The following is a 24,620-nucleotide window of genomic DNA, read 5'->3' on the forward strand; positions in this document are numbered from 1 at the left end:
CCCAAAAAAAAAAAAAAAAGAGGGAGATTAGTGGATGTGATTCTCCAGTGTGCCCATGCAAAAGATTTTATTATTTGTCATTAGTAGCCTTACATCCCTCAGGATGGCTGATGGTGGTAACCATGGTGTCTCTCCTGTGCCAGATAATCAAGACTGATAAATGTCCGTGGAGAAGCTCTTTGAAGAGAGTGCTTGAGGTTGTCCATATACGTGTGTAGATAAATCTTTGGGGTTCCAAGGAAGAAAACTCCCATTCCCTGGCAGTTGCAGAAGTTGATAAAATTAACTCCAGTGCAGCATCCTGCTAATGAGAATTCGAAAACGGTATCAGAAAAGTAAGAAAAAAATTCATAGTGGACAATTGAAACAACCTTCCGAAGTTGTCATTAGGAACTTTCAATAATTGTGTATTAATTTTATTCAAACATCTTCGGCCAAGCACTTCGAAAATGATTGATTAGGAATAGGCTACTTAGTCGCCAGAAGTGGTAAGCAAGAGTGTATATTATCTTAGTGGTTGATTCTTTAGTCTTAAAGTCTGAGCAACCTCTAGTTGAAGTAAGCAGGAATAGGAGTAGTCAAGGAGATAAGTTGGTATTCTTAGGGGACAATATGGAAGAAAGAGATGAATATACAGAGTCAAGAACTATTAATAAATCTGCAGCCGTACAAGAAGCCAAGGCCAGTGTTGAAGTTGAAGTGCTAACTAGTCTTGCAAATGAGCAAATGCATTCAGCTCCTAACTATCTGGAATTGGGAACAATTCGAGACTGGACCAGTAAAACTGGCAGTCCAGATGAAGAAAAACCAGGGGTCAAACAGAATATGGAGGAAGATAGGAAGGAACTTGGTTTGGGAGAAGCCCACCGTGGATTACCAGAAAAAAGCAGTCAGACTATCTCTAAACTTGCTGATAATGATCAAGATGAAGCTGGCAATTTATTATCCAGCGATAAAGATACTGAAAATTTAATATTACCTATTGAAGTTGAGACAACGGCTCTTCTTAATGAGTGCTCGGAACCTCCAACTGAAGATAACAACAAAAATTATATTGAACAGGCGAACCCTCCTATAGAAGATTCAATTCAAAATACTTCTATAACAAATTTAAATATGGTCCCCGATAATTCTCCAGAGGTGGGTTGCAAGGATAAGAGAGTTTTAAAATCAAAAAAGAAAAATTATATCTTAAGGTCCCTTATAAGTAGTGACAGAGTTTTGCGTTCAAGGACCCAAGATAAAGCTAAAGCTCCTGAACCAAGTAATGACTTGAGTAATGTTACTGCTGGAGAGGAGGGAAAAGGGAAGAAGAAGAATAGAAAGATAAAGGGAAAGGGAGCAAGAGTTGATGAGTTTTCATCAATCAGGAATCATTTGAGATATTTAGTGAACCGCATCAAATATGAACAGAGCTTGATTGAAGCTTATTCTAGCGAAGGCTGGAAAGGGTTCAGGTATGTATTTTCACATTTAATCGGTCTTACATTGACTGCATCCTGATACTTTTTTGTATTACTTTGTTTCTGTGATTTTGATAGATGGTCATTTTCTCATTGCGTACACTCCACTGATTCCACTGATTTCTGTTTGTATGGCATCTAGTATTATTTCCAGCGCATTGTGAATGCTAATTGAGAAAACAAAGAATACAAAAACAAAGGTTGGATAGTAAATCTCCTCAATAAAGCAATTGAACACAAATTAAAAGCTCGCAGGTCCCTACTCCATGGTTTAGAATGGATCTAATTAAACGCTTGTTAAAGGTTTACAGAGTGACTAGGTCTTGGATTTAGTACCCTTGTTCATTGTTTCATTTTTAGCTGCGATTACTTGCAAGTGCTCACCTGTATTATTCGATGCTTTCAAGATTTATGACATTAACCAAGCCAGGCTTCTAGAATTCCTAACTTACAGATGATTCTAATGATAATAAACCTAGAAGTTATATCCATTGTTAATTCATTCTGATACGAAGTGGATAGCAATTTCTATGCACCATATGTTCAGATCAATATTGAAGTTTTAATTTGATCTTTGTTTCAGTCATCAATGTTTCCTACTATTACTTATCTATTCATTTCATATATCATATGGGTCTTAATGAAATGCATGGCGTCTACTAATCATCACTATAACCATGCAGCTCAGATAAATTGAAGCCTGAAAAGGAACTTCAACGTGCATCAAATGAAATAATGCGACGCAAATTGAAAATAAGAGATCTATTTCAACGTATTGATGCACTCTGTTCTGAAGGAAGGTTTTCTGAAGCTTTATTCGATTCTGAAGGCCAGATAGATAGTGAGGATGTAGGGGGATATTGTCTTAAGATTAATTTTGACTAGATGTTATCTTTTGATTCATTATTCCTAAATTTTGCCTCTGTTGCATCTACTTTTTGTGATAAATTGTGAACTTCTGACCTTGTATCAGATATTCTGTGGAAAATGTGGATCCAAGGAACTGTCCCTTGAGAATGACATCATACTATGTGACGGTGTCTGTGATCGTGGGTTCCACCAGTTCTGTTTAGAACCACCTTTGCTAAACTCAGACAGTAATATTCTCACTACCAACTAGAAATTAGAAGGTCATTTTGTTACCAGTAACTTTTCATTCACGCTCCCTCGTTTCCTCTCACAGTCCCACCAGATGATGAGGGATGGCTATGCCCTGGATGTGATTGCAAAGATGATTGCATTGATCTTCTTAATGAATTTCAAGGATCAAATCTTTCTATTACTGATGGTTGGGAGGTAATAATAATTTTCCAACATATGCTCAAAAGGTGCTTTTGGTTGGTTGTTATTTTATTATATTCTTCTAACTCTGTGCAGAAAGTCTTTCCCGAGGCAGCGGCAGCAGCAGCTGGCCAGAGTTCTGATCACACCATGAGTCTCCCTTCAGATGATTCTGATGATGGTGATTATGATCCTGATGTTCCAGATGCTATTGACCAGGATGGTGAATCGAGGTCTGATCACTCAAGCTCTGATCAATCAAGTTCTGATCTATCAAGTTCTGATAAATCTGGGTATGCTTCTGCTTCTGCTTCTGAGGAATTGGAGGCTCCACCCAATGATGACCAGTACTTGGGTCTCCCTTCAGATGACTCGGAGGATGATGATTATGATCCTGGTGCTCCAGTGCGTGATGAAGGTGTTGGACAGGAAAGTTCAAGTTCTGACTTTACATCTGATTCTGAGGATCTAGCTGCACTTGTTGATAACGGGTCGTCCAAAGATGATAACATAGCGTCTTCTCCATTAAATAATACTGTGCCTGTAAGAAACTCTGATGGGCAAAGTTCTGGACGCGGTCCTAACAAGAATGCACAACATAACAAGTTATCAAGTCTAGTAGGGTCAGGTCCTGATGAGGGTGGTCTTGAACTAGTTTCGGGAAGAAGACATGTGGAGCGATTGGATTACAAGAAGCTTCATGATGTGAGTATTCTCTTATAAATCATATTACACTATATTCTTATAGAATAAAAATTTTATATTTCTATTTGCCAGTTTATTCTTTAAAGTATATGGACGACTCTCTCTCAAACATAGTTGACTGGCCGTGGGAATTCAAAACTTTGATGGGAAGGTTACTAGTGTCTTAATCACAGGCTCATATTAACATTCTTACCTTGATTATTCTCAGTGTGCACTACTTGGGATTTTCGTTGTGGTAGAATGATATTCCTTCAAATTTTTGGTACTTCATCGAGTTCACTTTCAAATTTTACAATTTAGACCGCAAATTTTCAGAAATAGGTCAAAATATTCTGTGCCTAATGTTTTTTGTTAGCTAAGAAATGAAAAGTTGACCAAGACACTTTTAAATTTAAATTTATTATATTAGTTAAAACTTTTATGTGGTGCTACAAAATTTCCTTGTGGCAAAAAAATTAATATACATAAACTCCAAAATAATTAACTTTAAAAAAAAATCCTAAATGAGCATAAATTGAACACCAAAGCTTGAATTTCTTCTGAATGTTGTCATGATTAATAGGGCAAAATACACTTTCTGTTCAAAAGTTTGGGGCTGGTATCTATTTGGTCGTTGAAGTTTCAAGATATTCACTATGGGAGCACGTTCCATGTGTTTTGCTAGACTGTAGAATATAAAATCAGTAGAAAAGGGTTTCTCATTCTTGAGAATTATCTTTCAATTACTTTTTTCTTTTTTCTTCATCAAAAAGATGAAATAAAATGGAAAAATTTTCAAGTTGCATTGTCCCCGTAAAATGTGTTTATGTAGCCTTGGTACATGTTCTGTGTCTTGTGTGGATAAATTGAATGTACTTATGCATCAAATGTTTTATAAGATGAATCTAGATATTTAACATGGCTCTTGCTTGGTTAGACTAAACGAGTTAATGAGTTTCTATTCCTTTATACTGTTTCCCTATTACATTATTGAAGGAGACATTCGGGAATGTTCCTACCGACTCGAGCGATGACACATATGGCAGTGATTCTATAGATTCAAGTGATGACAGAGGTCGTGGTAGGAGTACAAGGAAGGGAAGTCCTAAAAACCCGGTTCCTGCATTGTCAAGAAATGGAACTGATGATTTGAAAAATATAAAAACTAAACGCAGTTCTAAGAGAACTCGTCAAAAGCCAGCTGCTGAAAATATGGATAATTCTGTGACTAAAACTCCTGAAGGCACTTTGAAATCTAGTTCTTCTGTTAGACGAACCACTTCATCATCACATAGAAGGCTCAGTCAACCTACATTGGAGGTAATTCTTCTTCTTCTTAGTTCTTTTTTCTTTGCAGCTCTGTTTTGGTTCCAAAACATTATCCTTAACAAGATGTTATTTTCTTGTACCGTTTTGTTTGAGCTGGGATTTCCTTTTTCATTCATGTATCTATTTTTTTCCCCCTTTTTTCTTCCCTGTTATTGGGTGGGGTTGGGAAATGAGGTTTTATTTGAAGATTTTTCTATTGATCCCTTCTGCAACCTTATTAAGAATGCATACTGATGCCTAAAGAGTCCGATGAACTCAATATTGGAGTTCCATAATGTCAGCCATGTGGTCTATTATATTTGTTGTTTCAATTTTTCTTATCAAAATACATTTGTCATTCTTAAAATTGACTCTGAATCCAGTCGAGTGGTCTCAATAATAGTTGAGACACTCATTCAAAGCAGTTTTCTTCTGTCTTTCTGTCGTTATTCCTCTCTAAGAAAATTAAAATGAAATTCAAACTGAATCCTACATTATGAATTCATACTCTCATTAAGCCAGTTATATAAAAGAAATTGAAATGTTATTCCCTTTTGTATTTGTAACCACAATTTTACGAATACTTTTTTAGCATTTTAACTCTTTTATGTTCCCTGGCTTCTTCTCTTCTTTTTTCTTGCAACTGCCAGTCACAATTTTGTGCTATTTATTGAGCAAATATTCTTGGTGTCGACTCGGATACTTTATTATGAGGGCTTACACTCCTCTTCAAGATAACCATTTAAGAATGCTTTCTTCACCTCAAAGTGATTCAATTGATTAGCGGCAGTAGATAACAAAATCTCAACAGTATTAAGCTTCGCAACAGATGCAAACGTTTCTGTTGTGCAATTCCATAGATGTGTATATGCTTTGGTCACATTTTCTTGCTCTTGGGTCTAACTTGCTAGCACCCCTATCAGTACATCCAAATATTTCTAGAGCCATGGAGTTTTTAACCAAGATTGTGGAGCACTTGAACGGTGTTCTAAAATTCAAGACCCTAGATGGCATTCTATTGATCAGGTTTGTAGAGTGTAAATTGCTTCACCTGAATGATATTTGGGTATGTTCATATAAAACATGAGGGCTCTAGCTACCTCTTACAAGTGCTTATTTGTCATTCCAACCCTACGATTTGGTTGGGGGTGTATTACGACTTGAACTTTGTTGGACTATCTCCCCTTTTCCTTAAAGAAATCCCCTAGACCATGAGCAAAGTACTCTATAACCTCTATCACTTCCAACAACTTGGATTTTGGCATTGAACTGGGTGTGAACCATATGATGAAATCTTTTGAATTTTTTTTCAACTTCTGATTTTTCTTTTGACAATTATACCTAGCTTACTCTAGTATGATCATTTATCATAGGTATGAACCCTTTTTACCATGACATGTATAACCCTATACCCCATATATGTGAATGAATTAAATTAAATGGTCGTGATACTTGATATGGACGAGGATTATATGTGCTTCAATGATGCTTGACAAGGGCACAAATTCACACTGGACAATAGATGGATCTTTATTTGAAATATATTTGGGAACACCTTCTATGAACAAAAAAGAAGAAAGAAAAGGATATCTTAATCTAAAATGCCATAAATAAATCTCATCATTACTAAAGATAGAAGTTGTTTGAAGACACGAATTTCTTGGTGCTTCTTTGTTAGAACTTTACTCCTTATATAAATAGGATTTAGAGACCCTTGCTCTCCCTAGCACTTCCAATCGTCCCCCTGAGACCGGTTCCTGAAATCACGAAGTGAGGATGAAAAATCAGCCTGGCATGAAATTCTTTTGTGAGTTTGCCTATGGATATGAGGTTATAAGACAACTTTGGAGCATGAAAAACATTAGATAGACCAAAAACAATGAGATTTTAATGTTACCGAATACCGACTATGGGTGTGGACTAAGAATCACCTGCTATTCTTACGTTTTTATTTCCTGCCCCAGGTTTATAGAATAGAACAGGCTAGACTACTGGTCATATTATCAGAAGCCCCTGAATCTTTTAAGGAATTTTTTTTGTTGATCACAAATGGAAGAAAGAGTGGAAGAAGACAACAAAGACACAATGTATTTTTCTATTTTTGGCGAACGAGCATGGAGTTTCATGATTGGATGGATTCAGTAACTTAAGGATCTTTTTCCATTTATTCTGGAGTGAACTGAGTCGTACATATGATTTGATTTGATGTTCTTGTGGATCTTTTCACATATCAGTATTGTTGAAAATGAAATTAATGCCATTTCTTGGTCCTAATGTTGTTGCAAATGTTCCAGAGACTCCTTGCATCATTCCAAGAAAATCAGTATCCTGAACGAGCTACAAAGGAGAGTTTGGCACGAGAACTAGGGCTCAGTCTGAAGCAGGTTATGCATTGGGTTTCTTGGGAAGTTCTAGCTAACATTTTATTCTACTGCAAGGCTCAATTGTTTATTACATTGTCAGGTTAGTAAATGGTTTGAGAATACACGTTGGAGCACACGCCATCCCTCCAGTGAAGCTAATAAAGCAAAGAGTGCTTCAAGAATGGGCACTCAATCATCTCAGACAAGTAGAAAACCTCCCAAGCCTGAGCAAGAATCTGGTGCATGTTTCAGAGACACCTGCAGCAATGGTGCTCAACATCAAGAATCACCAAAGGCAATTAGTGTTGTGGCCCCATGTCAGAGTGGGGTTACAGGGGATGACAAATTAGCGAATCAGAAACCTAAAAGGCCAGAATCTGCTGCTACAAAATCCAGAAAACGGAAGGGCAGGTCAGATCAAGTGGCATCCCGTTCAAAGGACAGAAAGAAATCACGAAAGCCTCCAGCTAAGTCATCAAAAGTTGATGAAATTCAAACAGCTGATAAGGTTAAGAAGAGGAGGAGGAAATCCATGTAGATTCTGAAGTTTTGATCGATCCTGGAAAATTATTCGGCTATTTATCCTCTTCCAAGAACCACATTAGATCAGATGCTGGTGAAGGGAGGTAATTCTAATTGTTTGTAGTTCTTTGCGGTCACATTAAAATTCCTCTTTCTAATCACTTTCACATAAATCCTTGTCTGAGTAACGTAAATGTAGAGCTTGTTGTTAGATATTTATATGCATTTTCAAACGAATGCTCTCATCAGACCCTTGTCTTGATGTGTGTTAAACTATCAATGTTTAGCTATCCATTTAGTAGCAGAGATTGTTCTGTTAAACAACTTGGCTTTGTTCAGTTTGAGGTCACATGTAAAAACATTGCCATTTTAGCTGGCAGAAGTAGTCTTGCTTCAATGCTCTGCAGGGTCGTCTTGAACAAGATTGTTACGAGGCACCCTTCAGCCTCGGAGTATCCTTTCTCGACAACGTTAAGCTTTGCAGCGATAGATCACTTATGAATGTAACATGCTCTTTGCTCTTCGATCCAGCACTTTTCAAACAACTGATTTCAATTTCATCATTCTTAGTGAAATGTTTTGCAAATAATCTTGTAATTAAATGTGAAGCTAGGTTCTGCAAAATCGAAATGTCGAATGTAGTTCTTTTACACATTGAAAGTACTCATATCTACTGCATGTGGGTCCTATGTTTATCAGTTTTGAACGAGTAAAAATGTTGTCAACAACTTGAATTAGCACAGTATCCTCATCCATATCGATCGAGCTTACTTCCAAGCGTTCGGGATGTTTGCTAGTTCTGGCGACCTGTGATTGAGCACTGAAATGGGTAACCACAGGAAGAGTTGACAGAAGCAAGAATTTTAAAGTTACAAAATAATTATTGATCTTTTTTTCTCTTCCCCCCCTTACACCCTATTCAGTTTGATGTAATTGATATACTCAATGCCCCAAAGTTGAAACAAATTATGCCTCTTTTGTTTTAACAAGCAGAAGAGATGCAACAGTAATGGTGCATCTTCTTTCTAGCACATCCCTTAGAGTTAGTAATGCACTTGATATACGAACGAGCTACTCGGCACTACAGGAATGAAGACGACAACTCCGGAGTAGTACTAAGACAGATAAACACAAGAATTAAAGTCGAAGATTCAGATCGAGCTGGAACGGTTCGATTGATGGTGGCTTTTCGAGAACTCGATGTTGAGTGAAGCGGAAGCTCCCCGGCCACATCAAGTCCATGGCATCCCCCAACATGAAAGGTGCCCATGAACCAGTTTTGACATGATTAAATCTTGCTGCTAGAACAGTATCTTCCCTGCCTGGTTTGTGCACAAGTGAATGTGGCTGAACACCAAGTGATCTAATCATAGAATTATGGATTGGCAGACCAAACAGGGTCATCATCTTGTGGGCTTGGTGCCTTCTGGCTGCACTCCTCTCTCTCTTGTGGGCATTTTGATGGCCTCCCAATGCCTGTGAACTGAAGAACACCCTCTTACAGAAGTTGCATGAAAAAGTCTTGGTTGAAGCTGCTGCAGAGCTTTGTGATTCAGCTAAAAGCTGCTTGTTCTTCCTTCCCAAGCTCAAGTCCAGCCACTCCAAAGCTGCTACGCCATCAGGTTGGTCTGTTGCCTCTCGTTCTTCTTCACTCGAATCAGCTTGTCCGTTACTGTTTATCGACGTTTCAATTTGTTGTCCTTGAAAAATCATTGCAAACCCGGATTCCACACTAAAAGTGGTGATTTTTGAACTATAAATTTGGATGGATTGATTGCTGATTCTATAATCTAACCTTGAAACTGAAGCTGTGGTAATGGAAGCAGGCTTTGATTATTCTTTTATCTTCATTTTCAACCCGACCATTAGTGGTCCAGTTGACAATGCTTATGTCATCTATACTGTTTCCCTTTCAAACTAAAGGATTCCCCACTTCCATCAATCTTTCCAATCCCTATTTCTTAACACTCCCTTCTTAAATGATACCACTTTTTACGTTGGATATGCATTCAGAAATCAAGATCTTCAATTATTCGTCTCAACCGAATTGCTATCGGTTGACTAGTGGTCAAATAAGTTGTACATCTTGATATCGTTGAAGGTGAGCAAACATCAAGATGGCTACCTATTCTAGACGTTTGATAATTGTTTCGTGAGATTAAATGTAACATGTATAATTCTTCAACCATAATGGTTATGAAAAAAGTACGTATAGAACATTATGTAAATGTGTAAACTCACATAGACAACCGAAGTTTGAATTCAAGATCGCTTCAATTATTTGCTTAGACCCCACAAAAATACTTGACATTATAGAAAGATTGGTCAATATTCAAACTTCACATAATGTCGATTTTCTTTTGTTTGCTACTTTCTTCTTGGCCACACCTTTAGGAGCCATATACCAACACTACACAAGGCTTCTTTTGGGAAATTTTGAGAAAAACCAAAATCAATGTAATTGAAAGTCACAATCTGTGAAATTCCATGTCAGTTGAAGAAGGGAACGAAACATTCCTTATAAGAGTGTGGAAACCTCTCCTTAGTAGACGCGTTTAAAATCGTGAAGCTAACGACGACATGTAGCGCGACAAAACGAACAATATCTACTAGTAGTGGGCTTGGGCTATTAGACATTGTTTGAAGTGTCCCTCCAACGTAACGAAGGAGTGCTTCTTATCCAACTCAAGTAAACGAATCACTTTTGAAACTACTTTTGTGGGATTCTTTCCAAGGCTGATGTTTCCAATACATATCTAAAACTGAGTGATTTTCTTTTGGGTCTTCATTCTGTTTGGCAAAAGAGAATAAGTAGAAAAGCATCTTTATTACAAAGATGGCTTTGCATTCTGACCTAATTGTACATGATTGGGATAATGATGAGATATATTATTCATACTTTCTTTTTTTTCCTTTCCATTTAGCAGTCACCCTAACTCTTTTGTAGAGGAGAACCACTCAAGAACCACCATGTACTGTACGCACTGCTAATAAGTTCTTTCTTTCCATTGTAATCTCATGAAAAAATGGAACCCCACCAAGAACAGATGGTTTTTTTTTTTTTGGCTCTGGAAGATGTTTCAAAATAATATTTGATTTGGTGGGTTAATGTGAAATCCCACGACGGTTGGAGGGGGAATGAAACATTCCTTATAAGAACATGGAAACTTCTCCTTAATAGACACGTTTTAAGATTGTGAGGCTGATGGCAATACGTAAAGTGCCAAAACAGACAATATCGACTAGCAGCGGGTTTGGACTGTTAGAGTTACTGTTGTGTATTATTCTCTCCCTTCCATAATTTTTCAATAGGGATAGCCTTGAATCGAAGGTGGTTTGTCTTCTACGTAGAGATTTGCTTGACTTCTTTTGTATTACAAGTTAGTTGATTAACTTGGACAGGAAATTTGAAGTACTTGTTCATGTCCTCATCTGCAAGACTTATTAGTTGAGAAGACAGGATCTTTCTTTCTGTCTCTCTCTCACTTAAGAGAGGAAGGGAACATTGGAATCTTTACCCATCAGGGACTTACAATGGTGTCTAATTCTGTTTGATTCTTTTTGCTTTATTTAGTGTCTTTAACAGTAAACTAACTAGAACTTGGGTTCGTTGCTCTCTATGGATGATGATGTTTACTGCAAACTGAAATGAAGTATGAGATATTCTTAACCAAATGTAAACTAAACCTTTCTAAAGCCTTTCTAGGTGAAATTGGAATTCAATGAAGACACGTAATCTTGACCAAAAAAATTGAAGTTACGGTCTCGAGAAAAATTTGTTTGAGTTCAACAACAACAGAGTGAGGGATCTAACCATCAACTTTTTGAATGGTAATTGATGTCGTATCCATTAAACTCTGTTCACATCGAATGTTGCACAACGAAGCATGACCTTCTTCAAAATAAGCCATATAGACAATAAGTGTTAATAAAGGTCATAAACTTCTGGCATACAATATTCAAGTCACCCATATTCAACAATCATAAAGGTCATAGATAGATGTTAATATTAGTTAATTAGCAAATGGATAGAACCAATTAGTTTGTCCAGTAATTGACGACATCTACTTTACATTAAGTCACATTAAATCATAGTTTTTAAGATTAAAGAAAGCTTGAGAACAACACAAATTCATATTATATTAATATGAGACAATGCTAAAGTACAGAGAAAATGAAACTAAATCATGATAAAAAATATGAATTACTATTTGATGACGATGGAAGTAGCTAAGCTTTGAATAAAGGTTTGTAAATGATGGGGATGATGATCAAAAGATGGTCAATCTAGTGGGCAGTGGATCTTCTCAGCTTTATAAGTGCACTTACTTTCTAACTGGGGTTCTCAACGGTCCTTTTCTGTATATTGGACATCCAATAAGTGAGAGAGGGAGAGAGTTTTTATATTTTGAGGTTGGAAATATCTCTCCATCCTTCCAACCATTGATCTAAGCCCTCCACTAAGAAAATCAACCACTTTTTAATCTAAAGGATGTAAACTGTTTGAATAGTAGCTAAAAGTGTTCGAATTCTACCCTTCAAAGAATTCAAACTAGAACATAATTCATCTAATTATTCTTAATCGAGAGATCAGAGGTTTTCCTACTTGACAATAAAGAAAAATTCAAATCCTAAGGGAGAAATCTTCAAACTCGTCCCCACATTCTATAAAACTAGCTGGTACAAACGGAAATTAAACTTGGACGGGTCAGCCATTGAGACCCGAGAGACTATCTCTGTCCTCACCCTGTTACCATTTTCAATCAAGTTCCTTGTGGGGGTTGGAAGGAATAAGTCATGGGGCTTGAAGGTGTCTTTTGGGTTTCCCTAACAAGTTTTTATCAGAGGGAAGCAGGAGGGCCAGTCCAGTTGTAGGGAACAACACCAGCTAAGCTTAAGGCTATGGGCCATGAAAATCAACAACGATCCCCAAATGCTCCTGCAGCAAGCCACGAGTGGCATTGCATTGTGGACCAAATGAAACAATAAACCATAAACCTGGCTTTAGAAACATTGATATGTTAGTGTCAATCAAATCGGCATTGGCACCCCATGTGGCTGTTGCTATTGCGTTCCCACCTACAACATGGATTGGATTTCAAATAAGAGCTGAGCAACAACAGCCACTCAACACCAATCTCATTTTTAAGCCCTTGAAAGCTGAATACAGACAAGCATTTAGAAAGCATACCTGATTCGCCTTCGTGTCTATTGTTGAATATGTGGTTTGAACTGTTCCATTCAAACTGTGACACACTCGACTCTAATTGGTTGTTGAAAAGTTCATGTCCCACGAACAAATATAATTCACTTGGAAGATACGAAAAATGAAAATACAAGTTTGTATCCTAGCTCTCCACATATGTTTCTCATTATATGAAAGCATTAATGTGTTAAGATATACATAACTTTATGCAAGAGGCATATATTAATAAAACTTTATGTAAAAGGCCTACATTAATAAAACGTGTCATTTTTGTGTGGGAAACTTACAGGTGGATGGATTATTATTTCTCTCTGTTGGGCTGTGTCCAGATCTATAATTCTTCGGCTTAAGGTACTGAGAAAGCTAATAGAAACAAGAATATCATAACGTGATTCAAAATCCAGTAAGTGTAATGAAAGTAATTGAAGGTAAAACAAAGCAGGTCAAATCAACAATTGATAATTTTGGGAAATCCAAAGGACAACCGAGTACTATGTGGAATAATAGGATGAGTTCCCTGAACAGCTAGGAAATTTTTTTATTGCATCTACCAACCTACTAAAGTACCCAGAAATTCTCTCTCCCTACTGAACTTCACCCCCATAGAATTGCTCACATGTGTGCTCGTACTGGAGATCGCTCAAGTACCTGCAATGTAAAGCAAAAGGAAAAGCAATAAGAACTAGATAACACGTGAACAGTTTACAATTTTAATTCAATTTCTTTGTAAGAAAAGAACACTTGTTCAATGATGAAATGCTTCATGACTCTGAAAGATATCACAAAAATATCATCCACCGAAAATGTTATGCGCTACGGTTCCATATCTAATGAAAGCCTCGTTTCTTTCATTATATTGGATCACATAGACTACCGCTACCAGTAAATAATAATAACTGCTACAAGATATGACATAATTACAAACCGAAGTTCCCTCAACCAGGAAAACCTAGAGGGGTAAAATCATGCGGTACTGATGAATAGTAATTGTATACGATTTACACGATGAAGAGAGAAGCTTGTATTAATTTCAGTTCAACTTACGAGACTCAGAAATAATAAACAGAGTATTCAAGTTATCAAGCTCCTGAACCCTCTCGTACATTTATTTCCAGCTAAACAGTACACTTAGCAAAAAACAACGACCAGAATTTCTAGGGAAGTATAACGAGGAAGGTCAGCACAAAATCTTTATGCATGACTGAATTGAAGTATCATCCATCATGGAAGAAGGTTTGAACGTCATCTTTGATAATAATCTTAGAAGTTGTATGCCCATATCAACCTCAAATACATTTTTCTAAGAGAATTTAAGTGAGCGACTTATTTGACTCACTAATTATCACACCTCAATATTTCTTCATTTCCTCCATTGAAGGAACTAAATAAATTGACAACTAAAAGAAGTTAAGTTGATCAAACAGGATCAAACATTCCCTTCTATCTTCCCATATAGATGTGTCTCTTTCCTCTTCACCCACCTCCAATGCATATACTCACCATCGCCATTTCATATATCTAAAATTTTTATGAAGTTTAGAAAAGTGCACATAGAATACTGCTAAAAGTGAAAAGAAAGGGGGAAAGAATCAAAAAGCCAAAAAAAAGGGACCTACAAATGTTGCGACAGTCTCCTGCTTTCGAATGATAGAATGTCCACGTGCATCACCCATCTTTTCCATTCATTCCTATCAATCCCAATCCCAATTTCTTCTTATTAAATGACATTTTAATGGTATAAAAATAACTGCTTCAGTTATACCACACCATATGATCCAAACACAAAAATTAGCTGAAACATTACGACATCATGACTATAAAGATGGCCATGGTGACAATGACATCACGAAGAAACATTTACTATATGTTTTTCATGTTTCCCATAAGCAAGACTCACAAAGAGGATACTAGCGATCCTGACAAGTACGGCAGAATGTACCGTGAGACAGCTCGCAAAAAGCCCGTACGCTAACACATAGGTGTGATGTCAGGCAGGTAGCACCCACGATGTGCATGGACAGAAGAGACTGCGTGCATCCCAGTTCTCCCAAATTCCTGGAAAGGGCAATTCATAATAAATAAGTCAAAGTCAATCATGCCTGTAACTCATGCAAGCAATCCAGAAAATTGAAATCAAGCACCATAGAGAGAATATTAGAAAGATTCCCTTCTTAATAAGAAACTGAATTATAAACAAAATAGCAAAAAAAAAAAAAGACATCAAAGAGCGGGGAAGAGGAAACCACTGCCTAAAAGGATAACAAAAAAGAGCCTTCCAATCAAGGTTGATCATGAGCGAGAATAATGTGAGAAATTTGTCGATCAACAGATGGAATAGGGAAGACTGGAATGGACTGGAGATGTTTGTGGGGTTCCCTTTCATGTGATTAAGAACTTGGAGACCAGCAGAGTTGAGAATGAGAAGCAACCATTCATTTAAGAGAAAGACTTCTTGTTCTTGAAATGAACCAATGATAAAGTAGTCACTGAAACCTTCTTTGGTTGGGCCATTGAAGGCGCCATGGAGGAGCCAAGTCCACTGTATTGACAAAAGACTGTGATATCACCAGACACCAACTCTCAAGACCAAGCTGTTGAAATATGTTCCTCACAAAATTAACAACTGCCAAGAGTCATTGGTTGAAAGTGTAGCTAGAGATATAGCAAAAGTCCTTAAGAGATTTTTTCCAGAAGGGGCACACTGGGACCGAGTGTGTCGCCTCATAAATTTTTTTTCTTTAGGAGGTTCAAGTCTTCAATATGGTGACATAGTGGTTGTTAGAAGCAAATATAGTACATGCGACTTTGGAAGTTCAAAAAGGCTAAAGCTAGGGCTCAAATTCCTTGGGTTCTCAAGTGCTTTGAGCAAGAAGCAAATTGAAAAGGCTAACCGGCCTTTTTTCATCAGCTAATCTCAAAGCAAATATGATGGGTTCTTTTTTCCTCTTTGGTATATTTTGAAACAGTTGGTGAGGCATCTCTATGGTAAGGATACATTTTACAAACTGTCTTGTGGTTCTATCTCAAGATCTTTCTTTGTCATGAACACTCTACCCCTATAATAATGGTAGAGTCGGTAGAAGCTCCAGCTAACAATGGTAGAGTAAGAAGTGGCTACTCCCTTCTAGAGTAATATGTGGTAACTATTGTTGGAAAGTATGGGTGTGAAGGTTCAGTTCAATTTGATTTCAGCACCAAACCAAAGTAGAACCGCTAAAAATGTGAGGAAAAAGATAAAAATTGAGCCAAACCACCATGGTTCATAACCAAACCGATCCTAACCAGTTAGCCAGCGATTTAGTCGATTCGATGCATTCATTATGGGCCTAAGGCCTCCGTTAAAGGAGTGCATGTAATAGTGGCAATTTTTGGTTGGTTTAATTGATTTTTTTATTTTTCAATTTTTCCTTACACCCCTATCTACAAAAAATAGAGATGTTCCAAAAAACTCTATTTAATTATTGAGAATACTTGTCTGTTTGTTTCTCTCTGGAGCTCGAAGCTCAAAATCATCTTGAACCTACATTAACCTCCTTTCAGTAAGCTCCTAAAGTGTTTTGACATCGTATAGACTATAAGTTTCTTATCCAGATTTCTTCAGTATGCAAGCAAGAATCAGTTGCAAAGAGGGTTTTGAGATATTTGAAAGACACATTGTCTTTTGGCATCAAAATCATCAAAGTTGAGAGCTTTGAGTTTGCAGTGTTATTCATATACTGATTGGATTAGGACATTGGATGAAAAGCACCTCTGGTATTGTTTCAATTTGTTTACGGTGTTTTTCATGGTGTTCAAAAAAGTAAGACACAGTATCCCAGTCAACTGCAGAAGCATTGCGGAAATAGCAGTAGTGAACTGAGCAGTATGGTTGAAAAAGTTGATGCACAACTTGAATTTAATGCAAGAGGAAAATGTAAAAGTGTTTGTGGATAATCAAGCTACTCTAGCTATTTTAGTTCTGTTAAGTTGCTAATTGTAACACTAGAGTGCATTTATTCTGAGTTGTGATTGAATGAAATTGTAGATTTTCTCAATTCCCTATTCTCTTGAGGCGAAAATGTCTTTTGGCATCAAATTCAATTTCCTACTCCCACCCCTGTTCTCGGCCGCGTTAGGGCATCCCTATGGAAATTGAGCATCTCTAGTCATCTCTTAGAGCTATAGTCATGATCTCCCCCTTGTTTACCTAACGCAGGACCTGTCGTCGTTACAACAATCCTTTCTTCGAACAAAGTGCCCCTAAACCTCAAATAATCATTTCATTTGTCCAGCCCTTTAGCTTCACCAAGAGTTTGCTCTTATTGAGGATAAGTCCTCTTCTCCATACCACACTTGTTCGACATTTGAGTGTTCGTCCACAACACTACATAACTAAATCATTGAGACTAACCGATTCTTTGAGCATCGGAAAATTCTACTAACACGACTAAGTATTTCCATTATTGCTCAAGAGAGGGTGGAGAATTGGGAAAGTCTACAATTTCATTCAATCACAACTCACAAGCTAAAAATAACTACTTACACGGTAAAAAAAATAGCAACTTAAACTAACTATTACTAACAAATTCTCTCATATTCAGACGTGTGGGAAACTACATACTAAGAATAGTAAAGCTACCCACTTTCCAATACTGTAGGGGCAGGGCAAAGAAAGAGATCAAAACGACATACCAGGCATCTAGCATCAAACAATTCAGAATTCAACAACACTTCTAATCCATTGAACAATTCGTTTCGCACTAAAACCAAACAGCCGATTAAGAAACTTGTGAAGTACCTGGAAGTTGAAAATGAAAGCCGACGAGATTGAAGACGAGGTCGAGCGGCGAGAGGTGGCGGGTGGAGCCGAGGAAGAGAAGGAGCTGATCGGAGAGAAGAAGCCCTAACAGTAGAAATCAGGGAGCGAGATAGAGATCCAGAAGGGCGCCAAGCCATGTTAGCAGTGCAGCTCTTCGTTCGATCAAAATTCAGCAAGACGAGCCGATGTCGAGGTTTAGCGCACACAATGAGCAGCGCTCAGCAAGGGTTTTACGAGGGTACGGATGCCTACGAGAAAAATGCTATGGTGGGTTGCATTCTATGGACTTAGATGTGGCTTATGCATAATACACCGCATGATTGAAATCAGACGGTCCGATCTGATTTCTGTAAATTTAATGATCTTTTTTTTAAAAAAAAAGTTTAAAGAAATAAGTTATTTTAAATAACACAAATAAAACCAAATTATTAAAATTAAAAAAAAAATTCCTCAAAAAAACATACAATTGTTGGGGACCACTTAGCTCGACAACCTCCATCGTCCACCGTCCACCATCAGTTATTACTTCCACCGTGCACCTCTAACGATCGTGCCAACTATCCATCTCCGATGGCTATCGTTCGTTACCATTCTAGTGACCCTCTCACAATACTTGATAATCGGTACTCGTCTAGTTATCTGATATTAATGTAAGCATTCAGCTTAAATGACTTCATCCTCAGTAGTTTCCTTGTCCTATAGTAGTAGGGCTGCTTTCTTATGGAGGTTTGTGGGTCTAACCAGCCCCGAGCTAACTTCATCCTCAATGGTTTCCCTTTCCTATAGTGGTGGGCTCCTCTCTTATGGAGGCTCGTAGGTCTAACCAACCCCGAGCTGACTTCATCCTCAATGGTTTCCCCTTCCTGTAGTAGTGGGCTCCTTTCTTATGGAGGCTCGTGGGTCTAACCTCTACCTACTTCAAATACAGGGCTAGCTCAGTGCGCTTTTAAAGCGATGGATAGGCCAGGCTCAATCAACATAAGCAAATTCTCGGGTGGAACCTCATTCAATGCATAGCAGCACACAACGAGTGCAGAACAAACTATATAAGCTTGAATTGATCAAAATATCTATCAAATACATTGTTCGTGAAGATTAAGGAATCCGATAAGAACTAAGATGGGCAAGATCTTCATTTCATTACAAATAGTAAATTATCAAAAACATAGTATAAAAAAAAAGTGGTAATAAATAATTGATTAACAATCATTGTATGAATAACAAAATGAAATGGTGAGCAGAAGAAGCTTTTGTGTGGCTGAGTATCTCATCATTTTGGTAGAGAGTATGTTCCAACACATTTCAACAGCTTATTGAAAGTGTAAACTTTCCCAGATGTTAAATTTGCTGCAACTTTAGTCCCTCTGTAGTGTAACGTCGTAAGCGAAATTTGCTCCGACGACCAAACACCGACTTCGTTCAGATCTCCCCCCGTCCAGCAGACGTTCACTGTCAAGCCACCCCGTGCCTTCAATCCTTTAACGCAACCGTAGGGCCAGACGTCGCGGGGAAGAGCGGGAAGTAAGTACAGATCGTTCATGCTGCTCTGGACTAGCATTTCGGCAATGGCGGCCGAGAATCTGATACGACGGTAGCAACAAAGATATGTTTAGCTTGCTGGTAGATTATCAAATGAAAAGGGTGTTGATAACTTCTTACCCGAAGTTAGCGTCTATTTGGAAAGGAGGGTGAGCAGTGAACAAGTTGCTGTATAGCCCGCCTTCGTAATCACTTTCATGATCTGGGTCCACGAGATCGAACAAATGCTTGACCATTTGGTACGCGTGCTCGCTGTTCTGAAGACGAGCCCATAGAGCGATTTTCCATGCTGTGGACCATCCTGGACCCTCCTCTCCTGTTTCATATTAGAAGGCTATGAGGACTGTTGCTCTTGGATTCGGCTAATCATCGACATTGGCACGACACAATCGCCCAAAGGACTCAACAGCGTAAAGTAAAAGATAATTTCAAGAAGTTAATCGACAGGTACCTCTTTTATGAAGAGTATTATCTGCAGCTTTCGAAACGTTGGGAGTTTTCTCGACAGTTATAGTGTGTCCTGGATACAGCCCGAACAGGTGCGATACATGTCGATGATGCACTTCTCGGTCCTCAAAGTCAAGAGCCTAAGCCAAGACATGTCGAGTTAGGGCGGTCTATGTAATTCTGCGATGTTTCGGTAAAGAGATGTGATACTTACATACCCATTCCATAAGTGAACCATCTCTAGCTATCTTGTAAGGTAAGAGCCTAGATTGAGCCATCCGGACCTTGTTGATAATAGCATCCTTGCTTTTACCCAGAATCTGTTAAACAGGTAAAATTTCGAAAAACCGTAAACAAACACATCGAGTAGGTGAAGTAAATAAGTTTTGCAGTTTACGAGCACGATGAAAAAAATTTCACCTCTGCAGCGGATACGATGGATGAGAACACCTCTTTTATGATAGCGATATCCATTGTTGTCGAATAGCTTACACTAGCAGGTTTGCCATCAGGAGCTATAAACATGTGCTCCGGGGATGTTGATGGGTTCGTTTCCAAATATCCGTCCTTGCCTTCGATTAGCCAATCCAACAAAAACGACGTGCATCCTTCCATCAGAGGATATGCCTTGTTTTTTAAGAAATTCTGAACATGGATTGAATTATGTAAGATAATGAAGAGCAATTTTGTAACCGCTCAAGCCCACCGCTAGTGGATATTGTCCGTTTTGGTCTATTATGTATCGTCGTTAGCCTCACGATTTTAAAACGCGTCAGCTAGGGTGAGGTTTCCACACCCTTATAAGAAATGTTTCGTTCTCTTTTCCAGCCGATGTGAGATCTCACAATCCACCCCATTGGGGGGCCAGCGTCCTCGCTAGCACACCACTCGGTGCCTACTTCTAATGCCATTTGTAACAATCTAAGCCCACCGCTAGCAAATATTATCCGTTTTGGCCCGTTACGTATCGTTGTCAGCCTCATAGTTTTAAAACGTGTATGCTAGGGAGAGGTTTCCATGGGATCTCACAATCCACTCCCTTGAGGGCCCAGCGTCCTCGCTGATACACCGCTCAGTGTCTAGCTCTGCTACCATTTGTAACCGTCCAAGCCCACCCCTAGCAGATATTGTCTGCTTTGGTCCATTACGTATCACCTTAGCCTCACGGTTTTAAAACGCGTATACTAGGGAGAAGTTTTCACACCCTTATAAGGAATGTTTCGTTCTCCTCTCCAACCGATGTCCATCTGCTCAAACTAAGCGCTCAAACTAAGCACTAAACAAAGGACAGCCACACAAATGCAAGCAGGAACTTACTTTGTCCATTGTGTAAGTGTAATGCTCCCACAGATGAGTACAAAGCCATGCTCCACCCATTGGCCATAGAGCCCAAACAGCCTGTCCTCGATCGGGAGAGCTTTTCGCCCAAATATCCGACACTTGATGAGCCACCCAACCACTAGCTTCATAGTTCACCTACAAGATTCAAGAACACGTGAGGACAATAACACCAACAAGGTCGAGAATGTTCAACCATAATGGATAGTAACAGCCCCAAAACGGCCTTAGGCTATCGATCTTCAATACACGGCATATGAAGTTGAGAAGGCACAGATGCTTACTTTTGCAGTCTTGCGTCCATTGACAGACAAGAAGTTAGTGAAATCAAACAATGGCTCCTGGCACTCCCTAAGGTTGCAGGGAAGGGCTGGCCAATAGTTCATTTGGAGATTAATGTTCAAGTGCGGAGCACCACTGATAGAAAAGAAAAACGGAACCATATAAGCATCTAACGTATGAGAACGGTACACAGAGAATGAGTTACGGTTCGCTCGGTTCACTTACTCCCATGCCGGTTCGATGTTCTTGTTCCATATACCCTGAAGGTTAGCCACCTGAGTTCCAGGCCGTGAACAAGAGATAAGTAGATATCGACTATATTGGAATAGCAGTTCTATCATGGATGGATCTTCATCGATCTTAAAAGATTTTACTCTCGCTGCAGTAGACGCTACTCGACCTTCCTTTCCTCCAGAGCTAGTTGAAGAAGATTCATTCTTAGAGCTCTTTGAAAGATGCAACGAAACACGGTGAAAAAGACTCTGGTAGTCATTCAAATGTCGGGCGTAAAGATCCTGATACGACATGTTTTTAATCTTCTCCATTGTAGCAAGCGACTCCGAAGAAGGATCCTTCCCAGACAATGAAGGGTTTGTAAATGGCCCTTTAAACGAAGACGAAGCCACCAGACGCAAGATAGCCCAATCCGAGCCATTAACCTTTAACTTCTTTTCGTTTAAATCGTGTACTACTCCACTGCCATCACTGACCTGTAAACTAAGAACTGCAGAATATTGAATTCCCTTGGGATGTTCGTCCAAATCCATTTTCGGAGGGATCCTCACGCCTCGACAGCTTCCTTGAAGCATGATCAGATTTTGACCATCGATTACACGCGAGCTATGATGTAACTTGCTATCCATCGACACTATGAACGACAAAGACCCTGGTTTGCTCGCAGAGATTTTGGTTATAATCGCTTGATCCGGACTAGACGCAAAATGCTCCCTTGTAAATTCTACATCACCCACAGAGTACTTCACTCGTGCTGTGGCTGTATTCAAGTCCAATTCTCGACGATAAGTCTCCGAGATATACAACTGATGCGAATCATCAAACTCGAGCTTGATATCACCCAAGAGTTGATAAACCTTCATGATTACAAGATTGTTAGTATAGCATAATACTCATACAAACTGCTTCAAACTCAACGCTCTATACAGTTTTCAGTATGATAAGCCAACGAAGACGACGATAATCGATGCCTAGTGAGTAGATCTAATCAATGCAAGCTGTTTAAGAGAGCGTGGAAGGCATACAAGTAACACGAGATTAGCTAACCAGAGAATAAAACAATAAACAACATTCATAGAGGGTTGAGAATTACATCAGACGGCTTTCCTGATAGCTTGACCGCAGCTTCGGTCGCTTCGGCATATTTTCCATCGTCGACGAGCTTTCGAACCTCTCGTAACGCAACGGGCGCATCCGAATTGGTATAGTCCGCAGGAATTCCCGTCCAAAGAGTATCCTCTACATGAATAGCTTCAGAGTGCATAATTGAAACTAAAAGTATAGCAATGCATTACTAAGTTGACATGAATCAGTAGAGTTCTGTTCATTACATAAAAACATATTCCCAAAAACTTGGAAACCAAATGATTTATGACACCAGATCCATCCATTCAAGCTCCGCAGTAGAAGAACAAGCTATAATTCAAACAAATCTGACTGAATCAACCGCCTAAACACTACCAACAGCGAAGAAATCTTGAAAAAATGCATATCAATCACGAAAATTCAATATAAAGGGTTTCCACATTTAAACAAACATACCCAAATCATGCAACAAAAAATGAAACAAACCCAGATAAATGCCATAAAATCACACAAACCCATTTGATTTCTCTGCATATTACATCCAAATACACCTCGATTTCTTCCAAATTAGTTCAAACAAGGAAGAACAGAGGTATAATGAGTGAAAGGGGGCAAACCATTGAGCTGAAGAATCTCAGTGTCAACACCGCCCCAAACCATCGCGCCAAGCCGCCCATTCCCAATAGGAATGGCATCAGTCCAGTGTTTAGCAGGGCCATTGAACGTAAGCTTCAAAGGGTCGGAGCTGTCCGCCATGGAAAAGGGGAAACAGAGAGGAATCAAAAGCACAGCAAGAAGAAACCCATTTCCATGGAGATGGGTCTTCGACATTGGAAGCAACATGAAGAATGGAAGTGAGAAAAAATCGAAGAAAATGGGGGATTTCTACTGTTCTAGAATGCCATTTTCAACGTTTAAACAAACGCGCAGAGGCTAAAAAGGCTACAGAGCACGCGGTACTAGGAGTGGTGGCAGAGCGATTGCTCACGAGAGACCCCAAGTTGATATCAAATCAATTAATCTTTGATCCGTATTATATAGTATCAATGAAAGAATCTGGCTAAGGAAAGGCGGTGCCTTTCTTTTTTAGTTTTTATTTTCCCAACACTTACATGTGCTGTTCTGTTGGTGTTCTTTCCCTGTCGTGTTCATGTTTATAGCCCCTAATTTTAGTCTAAATTCTTCAAATTTTCATTAATTAATTTCATTTAAAATCAAATCAATGTTGTCATTTAATTAAATAACTATATTAGACATGAACGTTAAAAACAGCTAAATATAGTTAAGGATGATATAATAATTATTAACAAATATTTTAATGTTTTGACAGAAAATAATTGCTTTGTGACTTATAATTCATTAATAAAAATGTTTTTTTATGACGTAATATTACAATATTTAAGAATTATAGAATTTATTAATTGCTAATTTTATCTTTATATATTTAAATATCTAAAATTTAATTGTATAGAACTTTTTATGAGTCACGGTCAATGGCACGTAGTAGGAAGAATAATAATTATATCTACGTTGTAGGTATGGTGAAGATGAGAAATGTTGCCTGCATATTAATTTTGATCACCTAACATTTCGATTCTAATTCAATCATACAGCTACGAGTATCGGTTGTTAATATTTATGTCACGAGGTTTCATAATGATTTGTTAATAACTAATAATTATTCTTGGTATGAAAGATTAAAAGTTATTAATATTATATTGAATGGTAAAAATAATGTACGTGTAATTTAGGATTGCGTTCAAAGCAAGTTTCGTGAAATCTTTTTATATGGATGATGGAAGTTTCTCGACCCTATCGAAATTATTCATTATCGCCACCTCGCTCCCCGTACCGCTGTTGCACAAGACTACCGTTCCAATTTGCCTCTTGGCCCAACGATTAGTTTCTCGTATTTGTCCTTGTTGTCGCCTTTATTGCTGGCACTTTGTCGATCGGCCCAAACTCACCGCCCCGAATTATAGCTCGACTCATACCCGAACCCAAGATACAATATGTCTCTCATTTTTGTTCTATATGATTTTTGTAGAGATATCGAGATGCAGAGCAGT

General features: G+C 38.4%; 4 protein-coding genes across 8 annotated transcripts in view; 1 reads left to right on the forward strand and 3 right to left on the reverse strand.

Moving 5' to 3' along the window:
* The window catches only part of LOC111447439 (homeobox protein HAT3.1), a 9,585-nt gene extending 1,640 nt beyond the window's left edge, over positions 1-7,945 (forward strand). Inside the window, exons 2-9 of one of the 2 annotated variants that reach the window (XM_023086608.1) lie at positions 144-1,457; positions 2,147-2,312; positions 2,437-2,560; positions 2,647-2,759; positions 2,841-3,449; positions 4,425-4,748; positions 7,031-7,120; positions 7,200-7,945. In XM_023086608.1, the coding sequence (XP_022942376.1) occupies positions 613-1,457; positions 2,147-2,312; positions 2,437-2,560; positions 2,647-2,759; positions 2,841-3,449; positions 4,425-4,748; positions 7,031-7,120; positions 7,200-7,637 (2,709 nt within the window). In that variant the 5' untranslated portion in view covers positions 144-612 and the 3' untranslated portion in view covers positions 7,638-7,945. Of the gene's footprint in view, positions 1-102; positions 1,458-2,146; positions 2,313-2,436; positions 2,561-2,646; positions 2,760-2,840; positions 3,450-4,424; positions 4,749-7,030; positions 7,121-7,199 lie in introns of both variants that reach the window. The other variant, XM_023086609.1, reaches the window with a different exon arrangement.
* A 537-nt stretch (positions 7,946-8,482) lies between these two features.
* LOC111447441 (zinc finger protein 4-like) lies at positions 8,483-9,534 on the reverse strand. The gene has a single exon (XM_023086612.1). The coding sequence runs from the start codon at positions 9,332-9,334 to the stop codon at positions 8,759-8,761; it is 576 nt and encodes a 191-aa protein (XP_022942380.1). The 5' UTR covers positions 9,335-9,534; the 3' UTR covers positions 8,483-8,758.
* Positions 9,535-13,191: 3,657 nt separating this feature from the next.
* On the reverse strand, positions 13,192-17,874 carry LOC111446884. 4 transcript variants are annotated; one of them, XM_023085802.1, is made up of 4 exons: positions 17,605-17,869; positions 14,767-14,882; positions 14,444-14,515; positions 13,192-13,475 (listed from the first exon to the last, which is right to left on the reverse strand). In XM_023085802.1, exons 1-3 carry the CDS (start codon positions 17,760-17,762, stop codon positions 14,493-14,495), a joined length of 297 nt encoding a protein of 98 aa, XP_022941570.1. In that variant the 5' UTR covers positions 17,763-17,869; the 3' UTR covers positions 13,192-13,475; positions 14,444-14,492. The 4 variants fall into 4 exon arrangements, with proteins under 4 accessions (XP_022941570.1, XP_022941567.1, XP_022941571.1 ...); XM_023085799.1 differs by lacking the exon at positions 14,444-14,515 and having other exon boundaries at positions 14,725-14,882; positions 17,605-17,874; XM_023085803.1 differs by lacking the exon at positions 14,444-14,515.
* Positions 17,875-18,745: 871 nt separating this feature from the next.
* On the reverse strand, positions 18,746-23,563 carry LOC111447154 (alpha-L-fucosidase 2-like). Its single transcript, XM_023086174.1, has 10 exons — positions 23,169-23,563; positions 22,559-22,704; positions 21,457-22,322; positions 21,234-21,366; positions 20,929-21,087; positions 20,032-20,256; positions 19,830-19,931; positions 19,616-19,751; positions 19,285-19,480; positions 18,746-19,205 (listed from the first exon to the last, which is right to left on the reverse strand). The coding sequence occupies exons 1-10, from the start codon at positions 23,392-23,394 to the stop codon at positions 18,896-18,898; spliced, it is 2,499 nt and encodes an 832-aa protein (XP_022941942.1). The 5' UTR covers positions 23,395-23,563; the 3' UTR covers positions 18,746-18,895.
* Between the last annotated feature and the right edge of the window lie 1,057 nt (positions 23,564-24,620).

This window comes from Cucurbita moschata, unplaced genomic scaffold (genome assembly GCF_002738365.1).
Source record: "Cucurbita moschata cultivar Rifu unplaced genomic scaffold, Cmos_1.0 Cmo_Scf00009, whole genome shotgun sequence".
Taxonomy (NCBI): Eukaryota; Viridiplantae; Streptophyta; class Magnoliopsida; order Cucurbitales; family Cucurbitaceae; genus Cucurbita; species Cucurbita moschata.

Coding starts and splice junctions, on each gene's coding strand:
- LOC111447441 (XM_023086612.1), bottom strand. CDS start 9,334: ATGATTTTTCAAGGACAACAAATTGAAACGTCGATAAACAGTAACGGA.
- LOC111446884 (XM_023085799.1), bottom strand. CDS start 17,762: ATGGCTTGGCGCCCTTCTGGATCTCTATCTCGCTCCCTGATTTCTACT. Junction 14,883..17,604: donor CTTTCATTTTCAACTTCCAG/GTACTTCACAAG, acceptor TGCCCTTTCCAG/GAATTTGGGAGAACTGGGAT.
- LOC111447154 (XM_023086174.1), bottom strand. CDS start 23,394: ATGTTGCTTCCAATGTCGAAGACCCATCTCCATGGAAATGGGTTTCTT. Junction 21,367..21,456: donor AACATCGAACCGGCATGGGA/GTAAGTGAACCG, acceptor CTTTTCTATCAG/TGGTGCTCCGCACTTGAACA. Junction 19,481..19,615: donor TAATACTCTTCATAAAAGAG/GTACCTGTCGAT, acceptor AATATGAAACAG/GAGAGGAGGGTCCAGGATGG.